The sequence below is a fragment of the Drosophila montana genome, unplaced genomic scaffold, assembly GCF_035044405.1.
Source record: "Drosophila montana isolate Dmon_TW-CO22-7 unplaced genomic scaffold, ASM3504440v1 contig_1505_1, whole genome shotgun sequence".
In the NCBI taxonomy this organism is placed as follows: Eukaryota; Metazoa; Arthropoda; class Insecta; order Diptera; family Drosophilidae; genus Drosophila; species Drosophila montana.
In genome coordinates, this window is record NW_026996452.1 from 3565934 (window position 1) to 3592817 (window position 26884).

At 36.9% G+C, this 26884-nt stretch overlaps 1 protein-coding gene and 2 long non-coding RNA genes across 15 annotated transcripts in view; 1 reads left to right on the forward strand and 2 right to left on the reverse strand.

Annotated features, from left to right (window-relative positions):
* Nucleotides 1-26884, reverse strand: part of LOC135435683 (uncharacterized) — a 59885-nt gene that overhangs the window by 24685 nt on the left and 8316 nt on the right. Inside the window, exons 1-2 of one of the 2 annotated variants that reach the window (XR_010437412.1) lie at nt 14114-14203; nt 1197-1285 (exon numbers count right to left, since the gene is read on the reverse strand). This is a non-coding gene — a long non-coding RNA (uncharacterized LOC135435683). Of the gene's footprint in view, nt 1-1196; nt 1286-14113; nt 14204-26884 lie in introns of those variants that run through there. The other variant, XR_010437413.1, reaches the window with a different exon arrangement.
* On the forward strand, nt 844-26505 carry LOC135435540 (low-density lipoprotein receptor-like). Of its 12 annotated transcripts, XM_064692663.1 has the most exons (13): nt 2595-2669; nt 3442-4031; nt 10924-11064; nt 17585-17704; nt 17779-17895; nt 18502-18624; nt 20344-20570; nt 21267-22667; nt 22732-22930; nt 23050-23217; nt 25157-25290; nt 25722-25880; nt 25948-26505. In XM_064692663.1, the coding sequence occupies exons 2-13, from the start codon at nt 3608-3610 to the stop codon at nt 25978-25980; spliced, it is 3246 nt and encodes a 1081-aa protein (XP_064548733.1). In that variant the 5' UTR covers nt 2595-2669; nt 3442-3607; the 3' UTR covers nt 25981-26505. The 12 variants fall into 12 exon arrangements, with proteins under 12 accessions (XP_064548784.1, XP_064548733.1, XP_064548741.1 ...); XM_064692714.1 differs by lacking the exons at nt 2595-2669; nt 3442-4031 and adding an exon at nt 844-913; XM_064692671.1 differs by lacking the exon at nt 17779-17895 and having other exon boundaries at nt 2596-2669.
* Nucleotides 1292-2249, reverse strand: LOC135435676 (uncharacterized). The gene is made up of 2 exons (XR_010437411.1): nt 1766-2249; nt 1292-1700 (listed from the first exon to the last, which is right to left on the reverse strand). It is a non-coding gene; the product is annotated as an uncharacterized LOC135435676 (long non-coding RNA).

A 26884-nucleotide genomic window follows, 5' to 3' on the forward strand; every position in this document is an offset into this window, starting at 1 on the left:
TTAGTAGATAGATGTTATAGGGCAGATAAACCTCAACAAAGCCTCAAACAAAGACTGGGCCACTCGACCAACGGTAACGGTGGGGTGGGGGCGGACAAATTAAACACACGTCCACAGCGATAAACTGCAGTTAAGTGTTGAATAGAGGGAGGGGTGGGGGGCTGGTGGGTGGTTGCAGAGGCTCATTAATATTGTTGAACGCGATTTGGCAGCGATTTTTAACGCCTGCAATTAGAAACGCCAGCAAATTGAAAACTAAACAGTGACGGCTGCGACTAAGTGATAAAGGGGATGGGTAAGGAAAGGGGCGAGGTGGATAGAAGGGCGATGGAGGGGTGGTCTGTCAACGGCAAACACGCAGTTTCATTGCGGGTGCTTGAAAAATGATTTACACACGCAAATCATAAATTATGCAGTTCAAGTGGATGACAAATCCAGATGTGGATGAGACCCGCAGAGGCGAGAATTTGGCTATATCATCTGTAATAATCGGTGGGGTCAGTCCAGTTGACCTGCCTCCAGCTGCAATTTCTCGCACCTGGCCAGCGGAGGTACTTATCACTCTTATCGGCCGACGTCACATTTCAGTCTTTCAGTTCAATTGGCTCAATTTGAAGCCAACAAATGCTAATAATTTCCGAAAACCAATTCAGTTCGCGTCGGTTATTGCTGGGCATCGCACCGCCAAGTATCTGTTCGGGAATTCACGGCTAAAGCTGCTAATATCTTAACTCTTCACTTATCATAGCTGACGTCTTTCCGTTTCGCATTTAATTAAAAATTATTTTGCAAATTCGATAAAACGAAAGTGGATAGATATTTCTATATATGTATATAAACTCGAGCTATTCTTAAACAATGCATTTTTGTGTTTTTCTGAAATTAATTTTTGTAGTGCTTTGTTGTGGCCAAGGTTAGTATTTCGTATAAAAGATCACGCGATCGTGCAGGTTATTGACTTTAAGGTACTTCAGAAACTCTGGAGGGATTGTGCGCAGTATAAATTATGGGCTGATAGTTCGATTACTTATAGATACGATATGTGATAAGTTCCTCGCGTAATCCACATACTATTAAAAATATATATCAAGTATTATCATTAGCTAAAGAACTTTCTAGCATATTCTTGCAATTTACAATCTGTCGACATTTTTGATGAAAGAAAGAATGAAAGAAAGAATGAAAGAATTACTTACATGCCGCATTTATTCACTAAGAAAGTTTAATTGTATTTCTTCAGAACATCCAATAAATAAGTTGAATTTTTATGTGTAATACGAATCAACTATAATTAAAAAATATAAGAAAATATTTTTTTTTTTTATTTAACAATATTTAATTATTATTCGAATAGTTTACAATATTCTTAAATATTATATTATATTATATATTTGTATATTTTAAAGAATTCCATCCCATCATTATCATCCTCAACTATTAGGCAATATTTTTAAATATTATATTATATTATATATTTGTATATTTTAAAGAATTCCATCCCATCATTATCATCCTCAACTATTAGGCAATATTTTTGTAAGGCATATCTTTCTCTCTCTCCTTCGTTTCGACCATTCACAATTAAGTAATCAACACTTTATTCACAATTTGATAAGCACGACAAGTGTGTCCAGCTGCAGCTATAAATAAATTCTCTTTTTTCCACATAACAAAAATAGGTGAATATTTCTAAAGCAGGCCTGTTGAAATTAACATGAATTTCTTTATTTATAAGAACAAATTGATGATAGCACAAAAGCCCAACCTCTTCATTTTTCCCACGCTCTTCTTGCGGTTCATTAGCTTATCAGCAACGATCCGCTCCCGTTGCAGCCTCACAGATAACTAATGCGACCGAATCGTTCGTGCAGGCTCGAACTCACCATGCTCAGCAAAGCTCACCACGCTTGAAAGAGCTGCAGATGGAAATGATCTGTGAAGAGCAAACGAAAGCATCACCGAAGAGAAGACGGCAGCTATAGAATTTGGCGACAGCTATCGCGTGCTCTTACACATACATGAATGAAGCAAATACCTTTCGTTGAGTTCAGGTTCGATTCTTGGCGCTGTGATAAGCCGTTTTGAAGGTAGCGCAAAAAAAATCAACGAGAAAGAGCGGCTTTCTAACGCAAGCCGAAGAGTAAATACTCTTGGCTATCGATTTTGTATATATATGGGGAAAATAGTGAGGTTCGCAATTGTTTTGTATGATAAAGGTATTTTACAAAACCGAACATTTTTTCATAGCCGATTCTTCCAATCGAGCTATATGCTCTTGAGTTTGTTAACCTATGGTACATATGCCTGTATATTATATAGTGAATCAATCCGGCCGATTCCAACATGTATACGGATACTGACTAAGAGTATATTTGTATGTAAGCGTTACACTTTGCGTGACGAAATTATAATACCCTTACGCAAGGGTATACAAACTGAGCAACTAGCAGACAGCATGCGCAGCGCGCTCGCAAACAGGTGGGCTGTTGTGGGGCGGGCTGTTGGAGGGGGGTGGGTCCATTTTTATTGGATGACAATCCGCTTAAATGTGCTGGCGAATTCTCAAGGCGCATTCAGTTGAAAAACGCGCGTTGTATGAGGCGGCTGCGTTTTTTGCGACCACTTAAGCTAATAGACAACAGACGCAAATAGAGCTCGCATAACTAAGTGTAAATATAGCAACAACTACAACAAAAACAAGAACAACAGCAACGAGAATAAAAACAACTACAGCACGTGCCAAAGAAAATTCGGCAATGCGCGCGCCTTGAAAGTTGATTTCTTACAAAACTTTGATAAGCCGAACGACGCGTTTTTTTCTTAACTGTTTGCGTTTTTATCACCGGTTAAAAACGCGTGCCAAAAATAATAAATAAAAAATAGAAAAAAAACTTGTCAAGTTTTTAATTAATTAAAATGCGATAAATTTTAGAAATTCGCTTAGTTCCTTAGCCAGACGCCCCCCTGCCCCCTCCCGCATACATATCTGTCCAATCTCCGCACTCTTCGCTTCATTTGTATAAATTTGCTACGTCAACAGAAATTTTGGTATTTTTGTTTTCACCTTCTCTTCTGTTGTTTCAATTTACGTTTTGTGTTAATCGTTTGCTTTGCCTTTGCGTGCGTATCGTATGATTTTTTTTTCTTAACCAGTTTCGATGATCTTTTTCGGCATTTCGGCATTGGACGCGATAGCTGCGCGTTTTAAGACGCGCGCGTTTGTGTGAGCGTGTGTGTGCGCGTGTGCGGCATATGTGTGTGTGTGTGAGTGTTGCATATTTATTTTGGCAACAATTTTCAATGTTGCGCGATTTTTCTTTTTGTCTATTGACTATTGCAAATCAGCGCAGTCGCGTCGTCTGACTGATTAGATAATGCCAGCAGACCCGTCATTGCTTCCTGCTGGCGTTTATAAACGCCTGATTTTCTGTTCCCATATAGGCTCTTTTGCATATTGTGGGGCACCCCTAGAAATTCAATCAAAGTGCACAAACTAAAGCAAACTAATAGAGAAATTGAGTATTGAGAAACTGAGTGACCGAAATATTGAGCAATTGCAGAACTGAGAGAGAAACCACAAGTGCATAAACTAGGCAAAGTTCATACCATGGCCATAGAGTTACGCTCTACGAGCACTCTAAGTGATAGCACAACAGCAGCAACAACAGCAACAACTGCAACAGCTGCATCAACTACAACAACAACAACAACAGCAACTGGCTGCAACAACTACAACAACAACAAGAACAACAACAAGAACAACAACTGCCAGCGTCGCGCCCAACAGCTGTTGAGCTGCATCTGCACCAATGCGAATCTCGTGCTGTTCACATTGATGTTAACTCTAGGCAAATGTTGCACAGCCACGCCCATCGCCACAAGCGCGCCCAGCTTAACGCATAATGAACACCAACTGCTGCCGTCGGCAGATGGCGCCACACTCACCAAACATCTCGATGGCAAAAGCATCCTAAACATGGGCTTCAAGTTCCTCAACGTATCTGGCAAAATCGGCACACCGCTGGGCATAGGTGAGAGACACAGGCTAATAGCAAATGAATAGTGGATGGGGGGGGGGGGGCTGATGGGGGAGATGGGGGTGCACAGTTTGTTTTTAGCCAGACTGTGCTAATTTTAGATCGCATTGAAGAGATGTAGTTCGTAGTGCAAGGCTCAGCTTAGCAAACTAGCTGATGCGCTGCATTTGCCAAATTCATAAAAATGTAAAAATATTAAAATATCTTTTTAAAAATAGGAAATGCTCTTAAATTATTGATAGTTATATTATTGTTATTATTTTTATTTTTATTAATTAGTTATTAATACTTTTATAAGTATTTATATCAGCATAAAAGGCAACAGTCTTAAGTTTTCGTACCCTTGTGGAGGGTAGTATAATTTTCTCATGAAATGTGTATATATTTTATCGATCAGCAGCCATAGCCGATCTGATATAGACATGTCCGTCTGTCCCTCCCTCTGTCCATCCGTTTACCCGTTCGTCTGTTTTAATGCGAACTAGTCTCTTAGGCGATTGTCTTGAAACTTCGCATAGGTCTGTCTTTCTGTTCCAGGCAGTACATGAGCCGGAACCGGCCGGATCGGACCCCTATATCATGTAACTGCCATAGAAACGGCCAGTTAAATGATAGATGCTTATATGGAAAGCTTTTTTGCTTATCAATATATCTTTACCAAGCTAGGCATTAATCATCATATATGTACCAAATCTGATTAACATCGAACTAATATATCATATATGTAGGTGTAATCGGAATCATCAGGCGAAAAGTAGGTTCTTTTTACGAGCTACAATATTCTTACCTCGTTTTTCTTCCTTTTAATATACGAAATGTATTTCTAATTGAATAATGTTATAAAATATATTTGGGATTAACAGTGCAATAGTTCAATTAACAGTCCATTATACTAGAATATACCATATATCAACAAGCAGAGAAAATTTAATCACCTAAAATTTAACAGATTTTATATGCAAAAACAATTTCAACTTTTGCCAATTTAAAATTCGAACACGTTGGTTTTATTTTCATTGAGAACTTTTGTTTATCCAAACTTTTATTGTGACTTCCGGAATTCGCATTGGCTTTGGCGTTCGTATATAGACTGTCTATCTGTAGAATGAGCTTGATAAGGAAGAACTTCGCATTGCGTCGCGTCTTTATGGCCCTGGCTATTGCCTTGGGGTATTCCGAGTCGTAAATTTCTTTAAATCAAGCCAGCTGCTCGTCAGGGGATTTGGTCTATTAAGATTATCTTATCGCAAATTTTATTTGTTATTGTTTTTTTTTTTTTATTGGCATTTTTCGCAGGGATTTAGCAATTGAATTTTTAAATGAATTGATATTGTAGAAGGTCGTGGGAATATTTTTGTTATGCGTTTAGTTTTGCTTTGAAATGGATTTGAAATATATTGAAAAACTATTTTTAATCTTAAATCTATTTACGGAGCTTTGTTATGGATATTTATCTCAATAGTTAAAAAAATGGTGTTATTTTGAAAAGGATTTATACAATTCTTCTTAATATATGATTTTTTTAAATATATAATAGAATTGTTAACTGCATAAAATTTTGCTGGCTTATTTTAAGTCTACAGTTTCTTTTTTTTTTAGATATTAGTGAAATTTTGAATCGACTTTTAACTTTTCTTGGGAATTCGGTTATTTTTTTTTAAATATAAATCTATCTTTTATTTATTATTTTTTTTAAACGAAAAAAAGGAAACGTAGTTTTATTTTTAGCTTATAAAAAAGACATATATAAAAAAATAAAATTTGTACTTTGTCACTTGCATTTTGGACTTTAGTCCAATTCTTTGCAAATCGTAAATAAAATTCTTGACATATATCCAAATGGCGCATTTTGGCGTTGTTTATCTGCCCGAGGCGCCAGAACCTACGTAGGTGGAAACCAAAAAAAAACAAAAATAAAAACAAAAGTCCATTATTGACGTAGACGAAGAGCATATAAATGGGTCATGTAGTCTGTTTGAAGTGCATGCCCATTTATTGCAGTGTATTTCAAATGCCAAGAATAACATATTGCAGATATGTATGTGTATGTTCATGTGTATATATGTAGCTAAATATACCCATAGACGAGCCCCCTCAAGCGCATATTTTTATGGCACTCGGCTGTAAGCTATTTAAGTTCTTTACAAATTTCATTTAATATTTTGCATTGCCTGCTAATTAATTACATATTCCATTTTGTGTGGCAATTTCTTTGTTGATATGTTATTTTATTTTTTTTCTGACATACAACAGCCTGTTAAGTCTCTGTCAGATCCAACAGCCTGTTAAGTCTCTGTCAGATCCAAGTCACATAGCATTAACATGGGCCGCTGCAAGGTCGCCATAGCATACAGTTGTTATTTTTTATATATACACTATATGTAAAGTGTATACATTTTTGTATACTCTTGTGGAGGGTATTATAATTTTGTTATGAATTATGTAACGCATAGAAGAAGACATCTTCAAAGCCATTAAGTATATATATTCTAGATCAGCTGAGATTATATAGCCATGTCCGTCTCTTCGTTCGTCCGTTCGTCTGTCCTTGCATAGGTGGGACACACCTGCACATCCATTGCAGGTACAGCATTACGCTATGTCCCCCTTCCCTTTCATTGTGTATATCCCATCATTGTAAATATCCATCTATGTTAATGTGCGGAAAACTTTTTTGAGCATCAAGATATCTTGACCAAACTCTGCATTTAATAGTTTCCTTAGGCTCCTGGTAAGATCTTAACAACATCGGACCACTATAACATATAGCCATAGGAATCATCGGTCGAAAAGTGGCAAAATATTCTGTTTTCGAAGATATTTTCATCAAACACAGCATTTACGACCTTCACTATTCTCGCATGTCTGCCAGTGGCAAATGTCTACAAGGGTATTAAATCTTCGGTGTGCCGAAAATAACCGTATATTCTCCTCTTTTTTATATATATATTTTTCTTTTAATTTGTTGCCTCAGTTGTTTTTCATGGCATTTGATTTTGGTTTTAATTTATGCGCAGTGCCAACAGATTTTTTCTTAGTTCTAGTATATTCAACTAGTTGTATGCCAACAACAACAAAAACAACAACAATATATGATAAATGGTGGGCGTGTTCGATGTGCCCCCTCTTGTTATTGTTGTGGTTGTTGTTGTTGGACTTATATAAAGCAAGAACATGCGCTGTCGCCTTTAATTGTTTTGTTTTGCTGTGCAACAACTAGACAGAAAGAAGAAAAAAACAACTATCACAATTAGTCTCCCTTGATTGTTGCCTGCGCATAATGGGCGTGTCTGGCGCCCACTTCACTTGAAGCAGCCCGCCCCCCCCCCCCCTCGGCAAGCTAAGACCCCCTATTGAAATCAAAATCATTGATTTAATTTCATTGACATTGAACTTGAGTGTAGCCCGCAGCGGCGATAAGCGGCACATTAATATAAATAAATTAATATTAATTAGCACCTCGCCGAGCACTATCAAAATTTTCCCGCGCCTATCGAGCCGTTCGCTGCCCCAACAGCCATGCTTCTATTATCGATATCGTTGGCTTATCCCATGGCCACGATTTGTAGACGATTTGTTGATTGTTGATGCAACGCACTTACGACTTGTATATGGTATATGTACATATATATAGTTTCGAATGATTCCGAATAGACCGAGCGCTCTACGCTTATCTCTGGTGTCGTCTGGCTTGGTCGTACGACCCATATCTATATATATTTTTTAAGTGGTTTCTTTTTTTTCAGTTGTCTGAAAACTGCAAAATCTGTCACGATAAAGCTTATCAACATATACGTATATGTATATTTAAATAATTATTATAATATAGTATCTAAAAATGTTTTGGATCGCATCCGTAAAGCTGAATTAATCATGATTTCCATTAAGTCGACCAGTTTTTGGCTGGCAACCAGTTTTTGGCTGAAGCTTTCGATAAAATTCGATATGCCTAAAATATGTTAAATAGTTTTTGTTATTATACATTTTAGTTTTATTTATCTGAGCTTTTGAAATGGTTTAGATTCTAGATTGTTCAGGATAAACTGAAGCCTAAACCCAATTGGAATAATTTAATTCAATATAACAAAAACTAAAATCAAAAGAGCACAAAATTAGTTACCGTCAATTTAAGTGAGCCACGTGGCTTTTTAATTTTGATATAATTAAGTTTATTTAGTTTCGAATTAATACAGAGATTCAGATTGTTATAGTTCGGACTCTTGCATTTATTTATTTTTATTGCATGTGAGAGAAATGCACACACAATAATCGCACGAATTGTGGAATTATTATTAAGAATTAGGCCTGTTTTAAGACTAAACTTATAATGATTTAACACAAAGCAGGTTTTAAGAAATTCATCTGCACAATATTTTATTCTACCTCTTTTACTTATATCCATTATTATTATTAATTCATATATAATTATTATAACTTATATTTTTATTATTTATTTTTATATTTTTAGTTAAAGTTATATTTTCATTTTTATTTTTTATTTATATTTTAATTTTATTATTATTACTATTATTAATATTTATCTAATTACCTTCATATCCCCCTATCTCTCTCCCTTCTCTCTACCTTTCGCCTCTCTTTCTCTCTACTTTCTCTCTCTCTCTTTTCCGCAAGTTTCTCTCTCTTTCTTTGTCTTATTGTCTGTCATTTTTTCTCATGACCTTTTTCTCTTCTTTTAGTTTTCCTGAGCGGAATCAATCTCTCTATCCTCTAACTATTCATTTTTCTATCTCAAACTCTGCAAGGCAAACTTCTACTTAGAAATGTATACTTAAACTTTTGCCAAGCTCTCCAATTTTCAGCTTAGTTAAAACCCACCGCATATTACAAATGAAACATTTTCAATACCATCTGAAACACGCTTTTAACATATCACCCAATTTACCAATTGTTCACCCTATAAATATTTAAAATAATTACATTTAAATCTCATCTACAGCTGTATTTTCGGTAGAGTTAAACAATATTTGACTTTATTGTAATACCAACAATAGCCAGAGTGTGGATAACTTTTCGCCTTCCCTCGTATTATGATTAACCAAAATGTTACATGAACTATATATGTATATATTATCTATATATATTCATCTTTAATAAGGATATCGTCTGCTTTGTTTATTTTGCATCATTCATAATTGAAAACAATTCTCGACGCTGCAATTGATTTGACCTTATTGATTGATGGCATTTGGTGAAATGCGCTTGTTGTTGTAATTGAAATTGCAATGACAATAACAAGAACAAAATGCGCTTGTTAAAAATATTTATGCATAAGTTTTGATTAAACGAAAAATTATTATTGAGTTTCTGCGGGGGAGGAGGAGCAGGAGAGCAACAGCTGTCAACGACAGGCGCGGGTCAGCAAAAAAAACCCTTATCAACGTGAATGGGCAGCCGCCGTCGGGTATATGCATGTGTGTGTATGTGTGAGTGTGTGTGTCTGTGTTTACACAGGACATTGGCAATCCATAACTTTTTTGCGCTTGTCACATTTTGCTATTATGCATCAAGCGCTGTTGACATATTCCGGCTGCTGTTTTATTTCTATTATAATATCTTTATATGTATGAGTGTATCTATATACATATATGTGTGTGTGTGTGTGTGTGTGTGTGTGCGGCACCTCGAGCAGCGGCTGCCCGCAACTTGTAGGCAAAGATGGAAAATTGTCAAGCTGCAAAGTTTTGCGACATTTTGTTGCTGTTGTCGCTGGCATTTTTGTTGATTAAAAACCCCATGACTGTGAGATACAACACACACACGCGTCTGTGTGCGTGTGTGTGTGTGTGTGTGTGTGTACGCAAATGTTTTCAAGCAGCTCGTATGTGAGTGCGGCAGAGCCTGCGTCTGCTCTTGATTGTTTTGAAGTTTTAAGCCCTAATCAATTTGGGCTTTTACGGCACCTCCCAAACAGACACTTTGTCTGGCCTGTTTTTTTGCGATTCGGTTTCGTTTTTATTTTACACTTTTTTTATGCTCTTGCAAAGGGTATTATGCGCTGAAGAAGACATTTAAGAGACAAAAAAAAAAAAATATAATATATGTATATAAATATATTTATTTATACATATTTAGCATTAAGAGCCGAGTCGATTTAAATGTTCTGCTTTTTATGCTAACTAGTTTTCAGTTATTATTCTTTCTCGATGAAACTTAGCATAGATTCGTGTTTTTTTTTTGTGCCACTTAGCTGCCAAGGCTACAAATCGGCTTGGAATCAAATCGCCATTAAATATATTTATTTGCCAGCAACCGAAACTTAAATAAACTTGGTTGACAAAAGCAAATCTAAACCAAAACCAAATATGACTTTTTTAAACAAATTATTTAATTAAATTATATTAACTTTGTTTAATATTTGAAAATATACTCATTCAAAATATAATTATATTGAAAAATTAAAAAAATTAAATTAACTAATTTTTAATACATACAAAATAACATATGTGAAGTTAATAAATTAAATGTATATTTAATTATTATTATTTATTATTATTTATTTTCATATAGTTAATATTACTTCTAAATATAAAATCAAAATTCATTTTATTTAGACTATTTATCGAAACTAAGCATTACTAAGCGCCTATCATATAAGTATTAACTTCTTATTCTCTTAATATATCATATATAAATTATTAGAGCTCAACATCCTCACAAGGGTATATACTCTTCGGCTGTTCGAAGATAATGATACATTTTTTTCTTTCGATCCGGTATCATTTCTCATTTTTTTTTTTAATGAGAAAAGTTTTAGCAGCTTAAGCAGAAAATACACTAAGCAACAAAAACAAAAACGTAATTAGCTTTAATCAGTTGTTTACACTACTTATCTGTGGCCCCCTCTCACTTTCTCTCGCCCTGGCAGCTCAATCCCTTTATGCAAAATGCGATGAGAAGCAATTTCAATGCCAGAACGGCGACTGTATACCCATACGATTTGTGTGCGACGGGGATGCCGACTGCAAGGATCACAGCGACGAGCAAGTCGAGGAGTGCAAATTTCGCGGTAAGTTTAGCGCAAAATTTCCGCTGCATACTTTTAGGTGGCGCACGCTACGCTGACGTCCATCAAAGTGAGTACAGCTCATTTGGCGAATATCAATCAAAATGCGAAACAAGTTTACGTTGCGCCGTGCCAGTTCGGGGGGCTGCCTTGCTGGTGGGCCGTGGCGGGGGGGGGGAAGGGTTGGGCATTTGGTCTGGACAGCTGACCAAAACTGTGCCAGGGCAGTGCGCTCATTTAGTCGCTAAACATTGGCGCTTAACTGTAATTGCAACGCAATTTTGCTGACTGCGGCATGCAACGTTGTTGCATCAGCTGAAAATGTTTTATCATCGCTGCAAATTTGTCGCACGAGACACATTTTGCGTCGCCGTTCGACATAAAAGGAAACTATGTGAGGTCGTCTGCTTTATTTTATCTCACAATATTTGTGCCAGCCACCAAAAAATAAATAAAATAATAAATACATAAATACAGAGAATAAAAGCGAGGGGCCGAAGAGAGAGAAGCACAGCGTGAAAATGCGCACAATGCAGTTGCACTTGTTGTTGTTGCTGCAACTGTGCATAACTTAATTTTTATGCAATCTTTGCCGAAGGGCAAAATCTGAAGCGCAGTGAAATTGATAATGAGCCTCAAAGGCAGCCAACAAAGAAACCAGCAGCTCAACTTTTCCTTAAAAAAGAGTTGCAACCGTAGCTGCATCCACATAATGAGCGCAAAAGGCAAATATGAAAGGAAAACCAAAAAAATTATAAAAAAAAACCGACTGCAGGGTATAAAGAAATGCAAGAAATGGGCACAAGACAGCGCATAAAGCTACATTAAAAATGGCAGCGAATTGAAATTGAAATACTTTCGCTGCAGGCAAACGAATAAGCTGCAACTTCTTCTAGCGGCACTTAAAGTATCTTAAAGAAGTCGAAGCTTTTAACTTGTTTGCCTTGTATATTATTTTATATTTTGATTATATTTTCAACTTCTTAACCGTATTTCTTTCTCAAAGTGCAACCGAATAAGGCAAAGCTCAGAGTACAAATTTAACTTTATAATTTTATTTTTATACATTTATTTCGTATAATTCTTAAATATTTGTTTTAATTTTATGATAGTATTTTACTTTTATAATATGCATTAAATTTTCTTAAATAATCAATCTTAAATATTTAGTAAATTTTTCAAATAGTATTTTGTTTTTATTATGTATATATATATTTATTATGGGAAGAAAAAGAAAATGAAATGCATGTAAAAATAAAATTATAAATTTTCTTTTGTATTAAATTTTCTTTAAAAGGATTTTTTAATTCCTTAAATCTACAAATTGAAAAAAAGTATGCCCTAAAAAATTGAATTCAAATTTAATTTAGCTGAGCAATACCAGGCTATCATTTATCGTATATTTATAAGAGGCACAAAATAAATTATAATAAATTCATAATTAAAATTTAATTTAGCTAAAATTTGTATAAGCTCCACAACAGTAAACTAAAGAGAGTTAATCAAGACAGCAACAATCAATTCTATATTTATTCCTAATTATTTTAATACTTTATTGATTTATTTACTTTTTAATGACTAATTTTATTAATATGAATATTGTTATTAATTTGACTATTTTATTTTATTTACAATATTTAATTGCGTTATTTACATAAAAAACGTTTTTTAACTGTAATCGTAAATATTTTATGTGAGCTGTGCTGCAGCTCTCGTATTTATAATGAGCATAAGTCCTTAAGCTCTTATAGCTCAATCGCTTACGTATCATTACTAAATCAGGACTCAGCTCAGCATAAATGCGCTTAAGAAATTATCATAGATGCTCAAACACACTCCACCCATGCCTCCCACTGCCAGTTAACTTGTGCACTCACAACAAAGCTCAGTTGAATCGAGATAAAACTCAGGCGAATTTTGCGCTCGTTTTGCGCTCGACTCGTCGCTGTTTGCGAGTGAAAGCTTCAACTGAGATTTGAGAGATGCTGCAAAGCAGCTCTCGGCACATGTTCTTAAGGATTGGCAGCAGGCAGCTGTTCACTCAGTTGGCGGCGGACTTTTCAAGCAAACGGACGGTGAACGCTGAAGAACAAATAGAAGGCAAAACCCGTCGAGTGAACAAAAGCCAAAATAAAAATATCAAGAAAATTGTGTAGGCGAGAGCTGACTAGAAACAAACAACAGAAAACTGTGCGAAAAGTAAGCGGCAAATTGCAGTTAAAATGAAAAACGAAAATTTTGTGCCAAGTGTCGGAGTTTTGACAGGCGCTCGAAAATAAATTGCCTGCGTGATATTATATTAATATGTCCTCGAAATGCTGTGCAACTGGCTAAGTCCTGGCGAGTCCTTTGAAGTTATGCAAAGTGTTTTTGACAAAATGCCAGGCGCCAGCCGTCCAAGTCAACACAAAAAGCTTGCCACGGAAATTTGTGTCTTGTGCCATCTATTTTTCTCTCCTCTTCTTTTTTTTTGTGAATTTTTTTGAGAGGTCCTTTTTTGCGGGCAGGCTTCCTGTAAAGTCGTTTGCCGTTGTCAGGCTAATCGGCAATGTCCATCTGTGTGTCATTTTGCGGGCCGAAGCTATTTAGAATTCAGGCTTTCTGTCTGATTTGCCCGCTTTCACTTATCATTTATCATTTAGTTGTTGTGCCCACATTAAATGTTTTTCCTCAATTTCCCGCTGTATTGCCGCATGTTGAGCCTGACAGTCATATTTTATCTAGTCACTTCCCAACACTGGCATGGCCCCTATGGACATACAGATATATTTATTAGGCCGACTTTTGACAGTTGTTTTTTGTTGTCTGTTGACCGTCATGAACTTGAAAATTATGCGCCGCCCGGCACATTTTTGTGTGGCACAACGGAAATTATGCAATCAATTTGTGCAACTTGAGTGACTCCTCAAATATGCCACACAATGTCGCACAATTGAGTTGACAGCTTGGAAATTGACATTACACGCATTTCGAGGACCCAAAACAAAGTGATCAAGTGTTAAATATTGAGGAAAAAACGCGCATAAATCAAATTAACTAATTTTTTGCTTACGATTTTAAAGGCTTTAAACAATTCCATTCAACATGGGACACATTTGGTGTTTAATATTTATGTCCAGTTTGCTGCACACACAAAGCCACAGTCTGGGCGCAATGGTCACTGCACATGGTATGAAAACAAATATGATAAATATTTAATTGGAATTAGCAGAATTTTGCAAAATACCTTTTAATAATAAACCAAAGGCCTAAAGCGCACTTGTCAATTTTATAACTAAAATATTTATTAATTCTTTGTGCCCAAACTATTTTCTATGCAAACAAGTTTTAGTCAAATATGCTAGGTATGGAAATAGTATTTAATATTTTTTGCATTAAATATAAAATAAAATATGTTATCTACATCTCGTTAATGGATTTTTATGATCTATTTCTAAGTTGTATGCGAATTCAGCTATTTGCCTTGGGCCTATAATTGTATATGAATGAATTAGAACAAAACAATTCATCTATTTTTCGATTCTCCACAAAAATCATAGGGAGGAAAATACAGAGTACGTTTCTTCAGCTGTTAAGTTTGCAAAATTCGCAATAAATATTTATTTATTTTTATTTATTTAAATTCTAAATCTACTATTTCTCATTATTTCTTAAATTAAGCATGTTGATTCCTTTGCAAGCGATTTTGTACAACATACTTGAGGCAGACGCTACAAATAAAAGTTTGCAGGCTGGACTTTTATTCTGTAAGCATCTCAAAGTATCGCTTTGCAGTTTAATTTTCTATAATTGGCCATATTATGTGGTAATTTTTGTTAAGCTCAACTCTCTGGCAATACACAACTACTTCGACTTTGACAAGTTCACTTACTTAAGGCATTTCACTTTCAGCTTTCAACAAGTTGCATGCAATTCACAGCCTGTCTTACACAGCCTTGCAACACCTTTAAACTGGCCATCAACATGCCCAAAATCCCAATCAAGATACACTCATATGCAGCCAGCACAACACGCTGCAACACACTTAAAGGACACTTGCATAGGGTTTGCGTACCGCGTTGCATGCAACAGAATATTTTGCACACGCCGCTTGACATTTGCATACAAATTGCCAGGACGCTGCTGTTGCCGCTGCTGCCAAAGGCCAAAGTTTTTTAATCAACTGAAAAGCCGTTTAAACTTAGTTTAAAAAAAGCGGCAACTAAAAAAACAAATAGTTAAAAAAAATTGCGCAAATTATGCTGAACTGTGTCTGGTAATTTGCCGCACACTTTTATCAACTGCAGCATGCGTAAATACAATCAATGGCAACATTTCAATTTTGGCCTGTCCGCATATCCTTTCTGGTTTTCTGCCTCTTTAGCCAGAAACCATAAATTAAATTTGATTTTTAATTGTTGCTCAATGTGGCATTAAATTTAATGTAAGCTCAGCATGAAAAAAAATTGAATGAGAAATGCACAGCAATTTGTCCACGGGCCACATCCTTTGTATACATACATATAAACATATATATATATATATCAATGTATATGTATTTGTCTATGTATGTTTGCATGCTATGCCACATATTAGTAAAAAAAATATATACAAAATGTCAAATACTGATATGTGCTTACAAGCTACATAAAAAGAAATCGAATCGAATGGAGCTGCGGGCATTGGCAACATTCGATATATAGTATACAGTTAAGAGAAAAACAATATATATATATAAAAAGGAAAACCAGGATAGAAAAATTGGCTTGTGTTTGCCGAAGTCCAAATGCCCTAGCAGACATAAACTAATTACTTATAGGGTAGATAAACATTAAAAAAAAATTAATAGATAGATACAGATATAGATACAGATATAGATATAGATATAGATATAGATATAGATATAGATATAGATATAGATATAGATATAGATATAGATATAGATATAGATATAGATATAGATATAGATATAGATATAGATATAGATATAGATATAGATATAGATATAGATATAGATATAGATATAGATATAGATATAGATATAGATATAGATATAGATATAGATATAGATATAGATATAGATATAGATATAGATATAGATATAGATATAGATATAGATATAGATATAGATATAGATATAGATATAGATATAGATTCCTTTGGATAACCTTTGTCTTAAGCCTAAGACTGAGTCCTCTTCTGCTCTTCTCTTCATGCCAAAATCACCATTTAATGCGTTACATATTTCTTGTCAGAAACAGAATACCTTATGGCGGGATTAAATAAAAGAGAGCATTTCAAAGTGTTTGCTGGTTTGCACATGTGACCATTTTTTATTGTTCAACGGTTGTGAGCTTGTATTTATATTTGCTTTTTATTTTTAACAAATATTGGCGCACATTGAGGTCTATTTTTTTTATACTTTATTTTTCATTTATTTGTTTCTTCTGGAATAGATTCTTGTGGAACAGAAGTTTTTGTGCTTTTCTGTTTCATTTGACTGCGCGCACTGAGGCCCTGAGGCATCGGACCGGCGAGTTGTGCCCATAAAAAGTTTAGAAAAGTAATCATATAAAATGCTATTGATATGGCAACTTGTGACGGTGCCGCATAATGTGGCAGTGCGCTCAGTTGTTCTAGATGCCGCATTCCAAACTGATTAAAATTAATATGATTTCTCCCTTGGAGGCGAAAGTTTGTAAAGGGTTGGCAGGGCATATTTGTGGAGGCCCAGACAGTAATGTTCTTTGAGCAGAAATTTTAAAGATGATAACCAAACAAAATTTTTGACACATAATTTTATATTCCATCCAGAAAGTGAAATATATTTTCATGATTTTCTAAAAATTAACTAAACAAAAATTTCGCAAATTTGTCGCAAGCTATTTTGTTCAGCCTTCTGATTATTTTTCCCAGTGGACATTCGAGCTAAATGTGTGATAAATGGACACAAAATAGCTATTTTTCTATGCAAAACGACTGTATAAATATATTTTTATGAATTTAAGCTGACCATGAAAACTAAATAAGTGCCATTAATGTAAATTTGTAGTCTCCGTCGCTTTAATTTGGGCCCAACAGCATGTGTTTAAATAAAATATTTAATGCACATATCAAACAGAAAAACAAGTTGTTAAAAGGCAACATATGTTGAACCCCCCCCCCCCCTCTCCGGGACGAGCCGGCATTGAAAATTCAGCGCCTGCCGCGTATGCAACGATTTATTTATGTTTATTTTTTATACAAACCCCTTTTGTTGTTGTATTTGTGTGGTATAGTATTTTTCTTTGCACAGCACGTGCTCAAGTGCGTGTAAATAAACAGACTCACACCCTCACACACGCAATCACACACGCACAAACAAACACTCAGACACACACTTTTGAGTACAACTGAGCATAAAAACAATTTCATGCGGGCAGCTTTTGTTTTTGATACGGGTCAACTTCAAAGTTCACAGGCAGTCAGCCATACAGCCACACACAATGAATACTCTGCAGTTACAATTGGTTTAATATGTTTGGTTTCGCAATACTCTTTACAGAGGCCACCTGCTCCTCGGACCATTTCCGCTGCACCAATGGTAATTGCATTCCAAACAAATGGCGCTGCGATCAGGAGAACGACTGCTCCGATGGCTCCGATGAGGACAAGACGCTCTGCAGTAAGTTCAGCTAGCTAAATACTCTTTACTATATACACACATATTTTATACTATATGCAAACCCAATTATATAGTGAATGAATGTCCCAACAACGAGTTCAAATGCACGACCGTTGACCAGTGTATACCCCGCAATTGGCTCTGCGATGGCAGCAACGACTGTCGCGACAAGTCCGATGAGGCGCAATGCAGTAAGCAACTAGAACAATGTATACCCTGCCACAATCTGCCACAATCTGCCACCCTGCCACACGCTGTGCATAACTTACTTGCTCTCGCTTAACATTTAATAAAGTGTAGCGCATAATTTCAAAACTATGCTACCAAGCCTCATCCCCTTCGCACACATCGTTGCATTCAAGTGTATCCATAAACACATGACCTCTACACACACACACACACAGACACACACAATGGGCACTCACACACACACACAAAATAGCACGCATACGCCGCGTTGACCGTGTCGGCAACGCCTGCCAACAGCGCATAAAGTGCTTAACCCATAACACACGCATTCACACACGAACACACACTCACAACAACAACAACAATAGCAACAACAACCCTTGGCCTTGTCTATGCATTGTGTACGGGCATTTTGACCACATGAGAGGGGGTAAAATGAAGGCGGACAGCGGCTCTTTCAGCTTATTTGACAGCCGCTGAACTTAAATGAATTAAAAAATCTCCCGACTCTGGAAATTTATTAACCGCTAGTTTCAAACGCTCTCTCACAGCCCAAACTACTCTTCTTCTCGTTCCGCTTTTATGTCTGTCCATCAAAAAATTCACAGAGGCGCGCACCTGTTCGCCGGATGAGTACAGCTGCAAGAGCGGCGAGGGCGAGTGCGTTCCTCTTGCCTGGATGTGCGATCAGAGCAAGGATTGCAGCGATGGCTCCGATGAGCATAACTGCAGTAAGCATATCCATCGGGATATACTATATAGATTTTCCTAGACTTTTGAGTTGTAGTGAAAGTTGCGCTTAAATTTTCTACCATATTAAATTAACTTTTTTTTAGTTCAGAATTTTGTTTGATTTGAAAGAAACTTAAAATAACGAATTCTATTTGTAAAACGTATTTACTTAGAGCATTTCCTAACATAAATTTTAATTATTACATATATATATATATATAAATATAATTTTAATATATATGCTATGAAAAGCGAAAAGCAATTAAATGATTTATTCAACATCTACTGTAGTTTATAGCTTTCAGCACCCAGCAAACATTATAAATATTTGCCTCTCATTTACGTTGACTTTGAGCTCAACAAACAAACACAATATCCAGTGTTTGTTTAATTGTAAAATATTCAATAAATGTGCAACACTGGCAGGGCAAGATTTTAGGGACAAATCATTATAGAGAGTTTGGTCCACCTTATATATAATCATTGGATAATTTAATTTCCGATAAAACAAAACATATTTTTATCGTTTTAATTGTCAAATTGATTTTGGGCCATTTAAAATAATTTCATCTTTAAACTATTTTCCAAAATTATGAAATAAAATATTAAAAATAATAACTGCTATCATCTAAAAAAATACAAAAATTATAAATAACATAAATAAAATGTATAAAATGAAGAAAATTCATCAAATAAATATATAAATTATAATAAATAAATAAATTATTTAAAAAATAAAATATAAAAAATTGATTAGATAAATCAAATAAAATAATTTAAAATAAATAAATAAAATATATAAAATATATAAAATAGATAAAATAAATTAAATAATGACTAAAGCGTCAACAAGAAACATTTAATTCCCAAAAATTTTAATCCCTTATTCATATAAAACTGTCCTAAATAATTTTGAAAATATATTATAATTTCAAAATTCTTCCGAAACGAAATTAATATTAAGTTTAATATGAGCTTTTGTCGGTCAGTTCAAAAATTTAAAACCGTTTTTTTTATTTTTCTTCCTTAGCTAGCTTTCAATATACACACTTTTTTTATAATCATAAGTTAATGGGTTTAATAGGTTTAAAGTGTTTGCACTAAATTTTATCTTGTTTATTGAAAGTCCACATCGAGCGCATGAAGCTTTTCTCAACTTTTTGTTTTTCAACTGAGTAAAGGGCAATGTAAATATTATTTGTAAACACATTGAACAGCTTTCGAAATGTGTTTTCTAGCGAGTTATAAAAAACAATTTCTGTAGCGCCGGCTTCAGTTTTGGTTTTGACTTGAAATTTAGTTCGTTTTTTTTATTTTTCTTATCTCTGAGTTTAGGTTTAGTTCAAGTTTTTATTGATAACTTTAGCTATCTTTGGTTATAATCAAATTTTTAAGATTTCTTTAAGTCGTTTTTGGGTTTTTGGTACTATTTCATTTAATGGTATTCCATTTAATTTTTGAATGTTGAAGTCCTTAAATTTCATTACTCAAGCACTCAGTCCATTTACATTCTATAGTCGCCGCATAATTCCCATTATATCTTTTTGCTAACTCACTGGCCACATCATTCATCAAGTGCCCCGCCTTATACTTCATTTCCTTTTTGGTTTATGTCGCTTTTCTTTTCGGTTTTTTTATTTTTCGGTGCTTTCCCATTGTCGTGCAATGTTTTTTATTATGGCGCCTGTTAATCCTTTGTCCTGCATTCCGTTCCACAGACCAAACGTGTCGCTCCGATGAGTACACCTGCGGCAATGGGCGTTGCATCCAGAAGCGTTGGGTCTGCGATCACGACAACGACTGCGGCGATGGCAGCGATGAGCGCGACTGCCCCGTCGTCCCCTGCGATGCTGTCGCCGAGCACACCTGCCCCAATGGCGCCTGCATTGCCAAGCGCTGGGTCTGCGATGGCGATCCGGATTGTCCGGATGCATCCGACGAGCGGGTAAGTAGACAACGGGCTCTATGTGAGCGTGGGTGCTCAGCTGAATGCCTGCGTCATAAATTCAAATTTTGTGTGTGTGTGTGCGAAAATGTTTGCAGCTCCCAGACCCCTCCCCCTCATCAAGCCAACTTTTGCTACCCTGTGCACATGGAACTTGTGTAAAACGGGTTTTCATGAGCCCATGGAATAAATATGTGTACGTTAACAATTATTAATAAGTTGAATCAACTGAGTCGAAAGTCTTTTCAGAGTCTCGAGAAAAAAGCTTTCATATTTGCGAGTGTATTAATTAATACGAATATTTGTTGTATACGGTATCCAACAGTCGGCCACTCTTGGCTCGCATCTCACTCTTACTTGTTCTGTCTGTGTGTTAGTTAGGCAAAAAGGAAGGCGCCTGGCATATAAATTACAGCCAAGTTGAGCATAACTCAGCGCTGCCAGCTTTGGCAGCTTTTGTTGTCAACGCATAGTACGCATAAAATTGCATTTTGGCCGGGCTCAGAACCATGGGCAAGGGGTGCGGGGGCCTGCATATAATTTCGTGTGTAAGCAACTAAAAGTATGCAACGAAAAGTTTCAGTCAAAAAACTTCTAACAAGCAACCTCGACAAACTTTATATGCCCCCTCTCTCACACTTTCCCTCTCTCTCTCTCTCTCTCTCTCTCTCGCACTCTCTGGCCCCTCTCCCACAGGCCTGTGCGAATTCCACAAAGCTGGTTACGCCCTGCCTGCCGCATGAGTATCAGTGCAAGGATCGCATTACCTGCCTGCACCACAGCTGGATTTGCGATGGAGACCGCGATTGCCCCGATGGCGACGATGAGCACGCCTCCAGCTGCAAGAATGTCACCTGCCGGCCGGATCAGTTCCAGTGCAGCGATCGCAGCTGCATTGCCGGCCATCTCACCTGCAATGGGCAGGCGGATTGTGCGGACAGCAGCGATGAGCGCGACTGCAAACTCGCTGCTCCGCCCAAGAGCTGCAATGCCAGCAGCCACTTTGACTGTGGAGGTGGTCAGTGCATCGCCCTCTCGAAGGTGTGTGACAAGCGCAAGGATTGCCCCGATGGCGAGGATGAGCCGGCGGGCAAGTGTGGCCAAAACGAATGCGCCGCCAAGAATGGCGGCTGCATGCACCGCTGTGTGGATCATCTGGTGGGCTACAGCTGCGACTGCCACGAGGGCTACAAGCTCTCAGAGGATGGTCACAGCTGTGCGGATGTGAACGAGTGCGAACAGCCGGGCGTGTGCTCCCAGATCTGTGTCAACGAAATTGGCGGCTTCAAGTGTGAGTGCGAGGCCGGCTACATGCGCGATCCGCGCAATCACACACGCTGCAAGGCAACCGAAGGGCACGCTTCGCTTCTTCTCGCACGTCGCCATGATATACGCAAAATTGCGCTGGATCACATGGAGATGACTTCTATTGTGAACAACACGAAGTCGGCCACAGCTTTGGATTTTGTGTTCCGCACGGGCATGATCTTCTGGAGCGATGTGACCACGCAGAGCATCTACAAGGCGCCGATCGATGAGGGCAACGAGAAGACCGTCGTCCTGACGCAGTCATCGGTTACCTCGGATGGCCTGGCCGTCGACTGGATCTACAACCACGTCTACTACACGGACACGCACAAGTGCACCATCGAGCTGACCAACTTTGATGGCAACATGGGCAAGGTTTTGATCGAGGATGCGCTCGACATACCCCGCTCGATAGCGCTCGATCCCATCGAAGGCTGGATGTACTGGTCCGACTGGGGCGCCTCGCCGCGCATTGAACGCGCCGGCATGGATGGCTCCCATCGCACGACTATCATCAACTACGATGTGAAGTGGCCCAATGGAATCACTTTGGATTTGGTGAGGAAGCGCATCTACTGGGTGGATGGCAAGCTGAATGTCATCTCCTCGGCCAACTACGATGGCTCACAGCGCAGACAGATCCTCTACTCAACTGAGTATCTGCGGCATCCGTTCTCCATAAGCACCTTTGAGGATTACATCTACTGGACCGACTGGGACAAGCAGACGGTCTTCAAGGCCAACAAATTTACTGGCGAGGGTGTGGAGCCCATCACGGCTGTGCATATGGTAAGTTTTTTGACTAAACTGGATATTCCTTTCCTCTTCTTGACTCCCTTCTCTCCATTCACAGCTCCAACATCCCATGGTCATCCATGTGTATCATCCTTATCGCCAGCCCGATGGCATTAATCACTGCCAAGCGGTTAATGGCCACTGCTCGCATCTCTGCCTGCCGGCGCCGCGCATCAATGAGCGCAGTCCGCGCATATCCTGCGCCTGCCCAACGGGCCTTAAACTTATGTCCGATGGTCTCATGTGTGTCGAAGATCGTGAGTATCCTCGAGTTGGGAACTATTCTTCTCTCGTTTTCTTTATTCTGCATGCCCTCTTTATTAACACCTTTTATTTTTCCTATATTAACCCTCTTCTTAACCCGATGCATGTGCAGCCAGTTTTCGAGTTGTTACCAAGCCGCCGCGAGCTCAAAGATTTAAGACCAAAACGAAACCGCTTCAGCGACTACCCAACTTTAGTGATAAGCGTATCCATGTACTAACCGAAACCAATCAGGCAATGCCATTACGCAACAGCTTGCCACAGACACAGGCAGCCCTTGGTATGCCTGACAACTCTGTGTTTCTTACGCTATTTATCAACATGTTATGGGTCCGTGGGTTGTGTCGCTTCTGTGTGTTATGTCTGTCTGTATATGTATATTTATGTCTATATTTGTTATACTTATTATCTGTCATTAATTCGCTTAGGATTAGAATCCATATTCTAAGGTCCATGTCAAATTTATCAACCACATTGCAAAGTTCGTTTTTATGTGAATGAATATGAACATGAACATGAACATGAACATGAACATGAACATGAACATGAACATGAACATGAACATGAACATGAACATGAACATGAATATGAATATGAATATGAATATGAATATGAATATGAATATGAATATGAATATGAATATGAATATGAATATGAATATGAATATGAATATGAATATGAATATGAATATGAATATGAATATGAATATGAATATGAATATGAATATGAATATGAATATGAATATGAATATGAATATGAATATGAATATGAATATGAATATGAATATGAATATGAATATGAATATGAATATGAATATGAATATGAATATGAATATGAATATGAATATGAATATGAATATGAATATGAATATGAATATGAATATGAATATGAATATGAATATGAATATGAATATGAATATGAATATGAATATGAATATGAATATGAATATGAATATGATTTCGGTCAGCTATATTAAATCCATTTACAATCACTTTACTCACTGCCCAGCAGATGCTCTTTAAATCCTGTCATCTCTCTCAATGTTGCGTTTTGATCTTAAGTATTTACGTATCTACCATTAGTTAGTGTTAAAAGTTAAAGCTAAGACTGAAAGCAAACGATATTAATCACAAGCATTTTTAGCCAATGCACTGAGCTGTTGCCACAGTCGACAGCTTTGCGCCGCATTTCCACTGGGGGGTTGCTGATGGTGCTGGTTGCTCGGGTTGCATTGGCTAGTTGTCATTTTTCAGCCAAGCACTTCATTTGCCGCTCTGGCATAACATTTGCTTTGTCATGGCTCACATTAATCATCATCAAAAAGGCAACCTCAGCTCACTCCCCCGGCCAGGCATGACAGTTTCATAAACGCCATCGAGAGACACTTGCAACACAAACAGGCAAACCGCAAGTAGGCAGCGCAAATGGGCGTACATTGCAACTGATATCAGAGACAAGGCAATCGGTCGAGCCAAGCCAGGCAAACAAGCCACCCACTCAAGCCAAGCCAACCGCAAAGTATGAGGTTAATATTTGTGCGGAGCTGACTGGTTGCTCGCTCGGTTAGCCTCTTTAAAGTGAAATTCTAGATACTGTTGATAGCTTTTGCTGTTTGACTTGATTTAAGGATTCAACTTGGAATCGGAGTGTGGAGCATCCGTGAGTTAGTATCAGAAGCCGAATCCATTAAACGGCGTGCGCGTTAACGATGTCATTACGCATCCTCCTACGCCATTTAAGTTGCCCGCTGTGTCATTCCAGCTGCCACTCTGCGAACCCCCCGTTTAGCTGTGCTTTCTCTTTTAGATCTTCCGCCCGGGCTGGGTATAAAAGTTTATCCATCAAAGGCGCGAGCGCGTTTAAGTGTTTATTTGCGCCTAAATGCGCACTTTGAACGATTTGATTGAAAATTCTTTGGCAAAGGCTGGGGGAATTCTGGGTGGTTGGGTGTGAATAACATTCGCGTATTGCCGAAATGGCACTCAACAGCGCGGGCTTTGCCTCGTATATTACACAATTTTTTATTTCCATTTTCTTGTTTTTTTTTCTTTCTTTCTTCTTCTGCTCATTTCATTTGGCGCCTTTTATTGTTGTATTTCGTTTTGCGCTCTTTTATGTGTGTCGCATTTATACGTGTTTTTTTTTTTTTGTTTGTCTTCTGTTTTCTTATGTGATTTACATTCTATTTAATCTCATCCGGCTTGCACTTCAATTCACAGTTGCCGAACGGCGTCCCGTGAAGAACCAAACACACATCGATCAAACCACAGCGCCCAGCCCGCAGCCGGACTCGGGCTTCATAGCGCTCGTGGTAATAGCCAGTCTCAGTGGTTGTGCAGTGCTTCTATCGGTGGTAAGTTTTTAAATTACAAAGACTCGCAAAGAAGTCATGGAAAGAGCCAAACACTTTTGTACATTTTTATTTTCAAGTATAAAAATATGGAGTATACCAATATTTTTTATATATTTTGAAAATGTTCGTATTCATAGGTATTCATAGAAATATAATAGAAAAAAAAATATATCATATTTTTTTGATTTGTAATCCTAGATACTTTCATTATTAAATTTAAATTGAAGAATATCTTAAAAACAATAATTATTTGAGCTCATTAATATATGAGATTTTTCCAATCACAAGACATTTTAAAAAACATATATAATTCTCAAAAAATTCGAAATTCAAGTACTATCTGAGATGCTGAATATATCTGATTTTCCGTACATCTAGACACTATATAATCATAACACAACTGTTTTTCCCCTCATTTGCTCGACCTATAGGTCCTGCTCCTTGGCTATCGGTACTGCAGCAAGCGACGCATCAATTCCATGAACTTTGAGAATCCCATTTATCGCAAAACCACAACTGAGGATCATTTCAGTTTGCGCAAGAATCTAACCGCACGTATCTACGATCACACCAGCGTAATGGATGAGGAGGTAATATAACTTTACCCAGTCTAACCCAAACAATTCATAATGCTTCTTCTTTGTTTATTCTCTCTAGTACTCACCCGTCATAGGCATATCGTCGTATTAGAGCTTTTGGGTTTACTGTATCTGTTCTAAGTTTAGATGCAAAATATAAGCCCGCAGCAGACACGCCTAAAGACTGAGCAACTCGTATGTGTAAATTATTTTAACATTATTTTAACAGCGGGTCATTTTGAAAAAATAAGAAAAAAAAAAGTGAGAGAGAGAATCCTTAAAGGATGCTGTACAAAATACGTCGCTGAGTTCTAACTTAAAACATAAACTAATACTAAAGCTATAACTAAACTAACTAAAAGAAGCCCTAAAGATAATTCGCATAGTTCCAAACTGTATATAGCTTAAGTGTGCATTACTTAATTAAAAAAAAAAAAAGAAAAGAAAATGGAAAATTTAAGAAAATAATAATATTATCTTTAATAATTAGAAAGAGTTGAAACTTTATTTCTGTTTAAAGTGCAGATCGTTTATTATTATAATTATCAATATTATTATATACTATTGTTAAGTGTACATATGTTTCCAAGTCAAGACGATTGAATAAATACATATATAAATATGTGTAGCAACAAAATTGTTTATTTATTACAAAAATCTTTAAGAAATTTTTTAATTTACAGATTTCCATATGAAGGATGGACATGTTGCTGAAAGATTTGAAATCGTATTCGAATCTTTTTAAACTTATCTGACAGCATTCAATCGTTAAATCGGTCTTTGAGTCCATTAGATTTGCCAAACTTTTTGAAGTTCCAGCAAATGCTTTTTAAATGCTTAGAAAGTCAAAAAAAAAACAAGAATAATTCAAATGATTTAGCATAACGATTTGACCGGTTAGATAGAGGCCCCTCTTTATCGTATGCCGTTGGTTTATTTAATTTGATATCAGTTAGTATTACAGCACAAAGGCCACTTATCTGACGTACATAATACTCAACCTATTTATGAAGTAC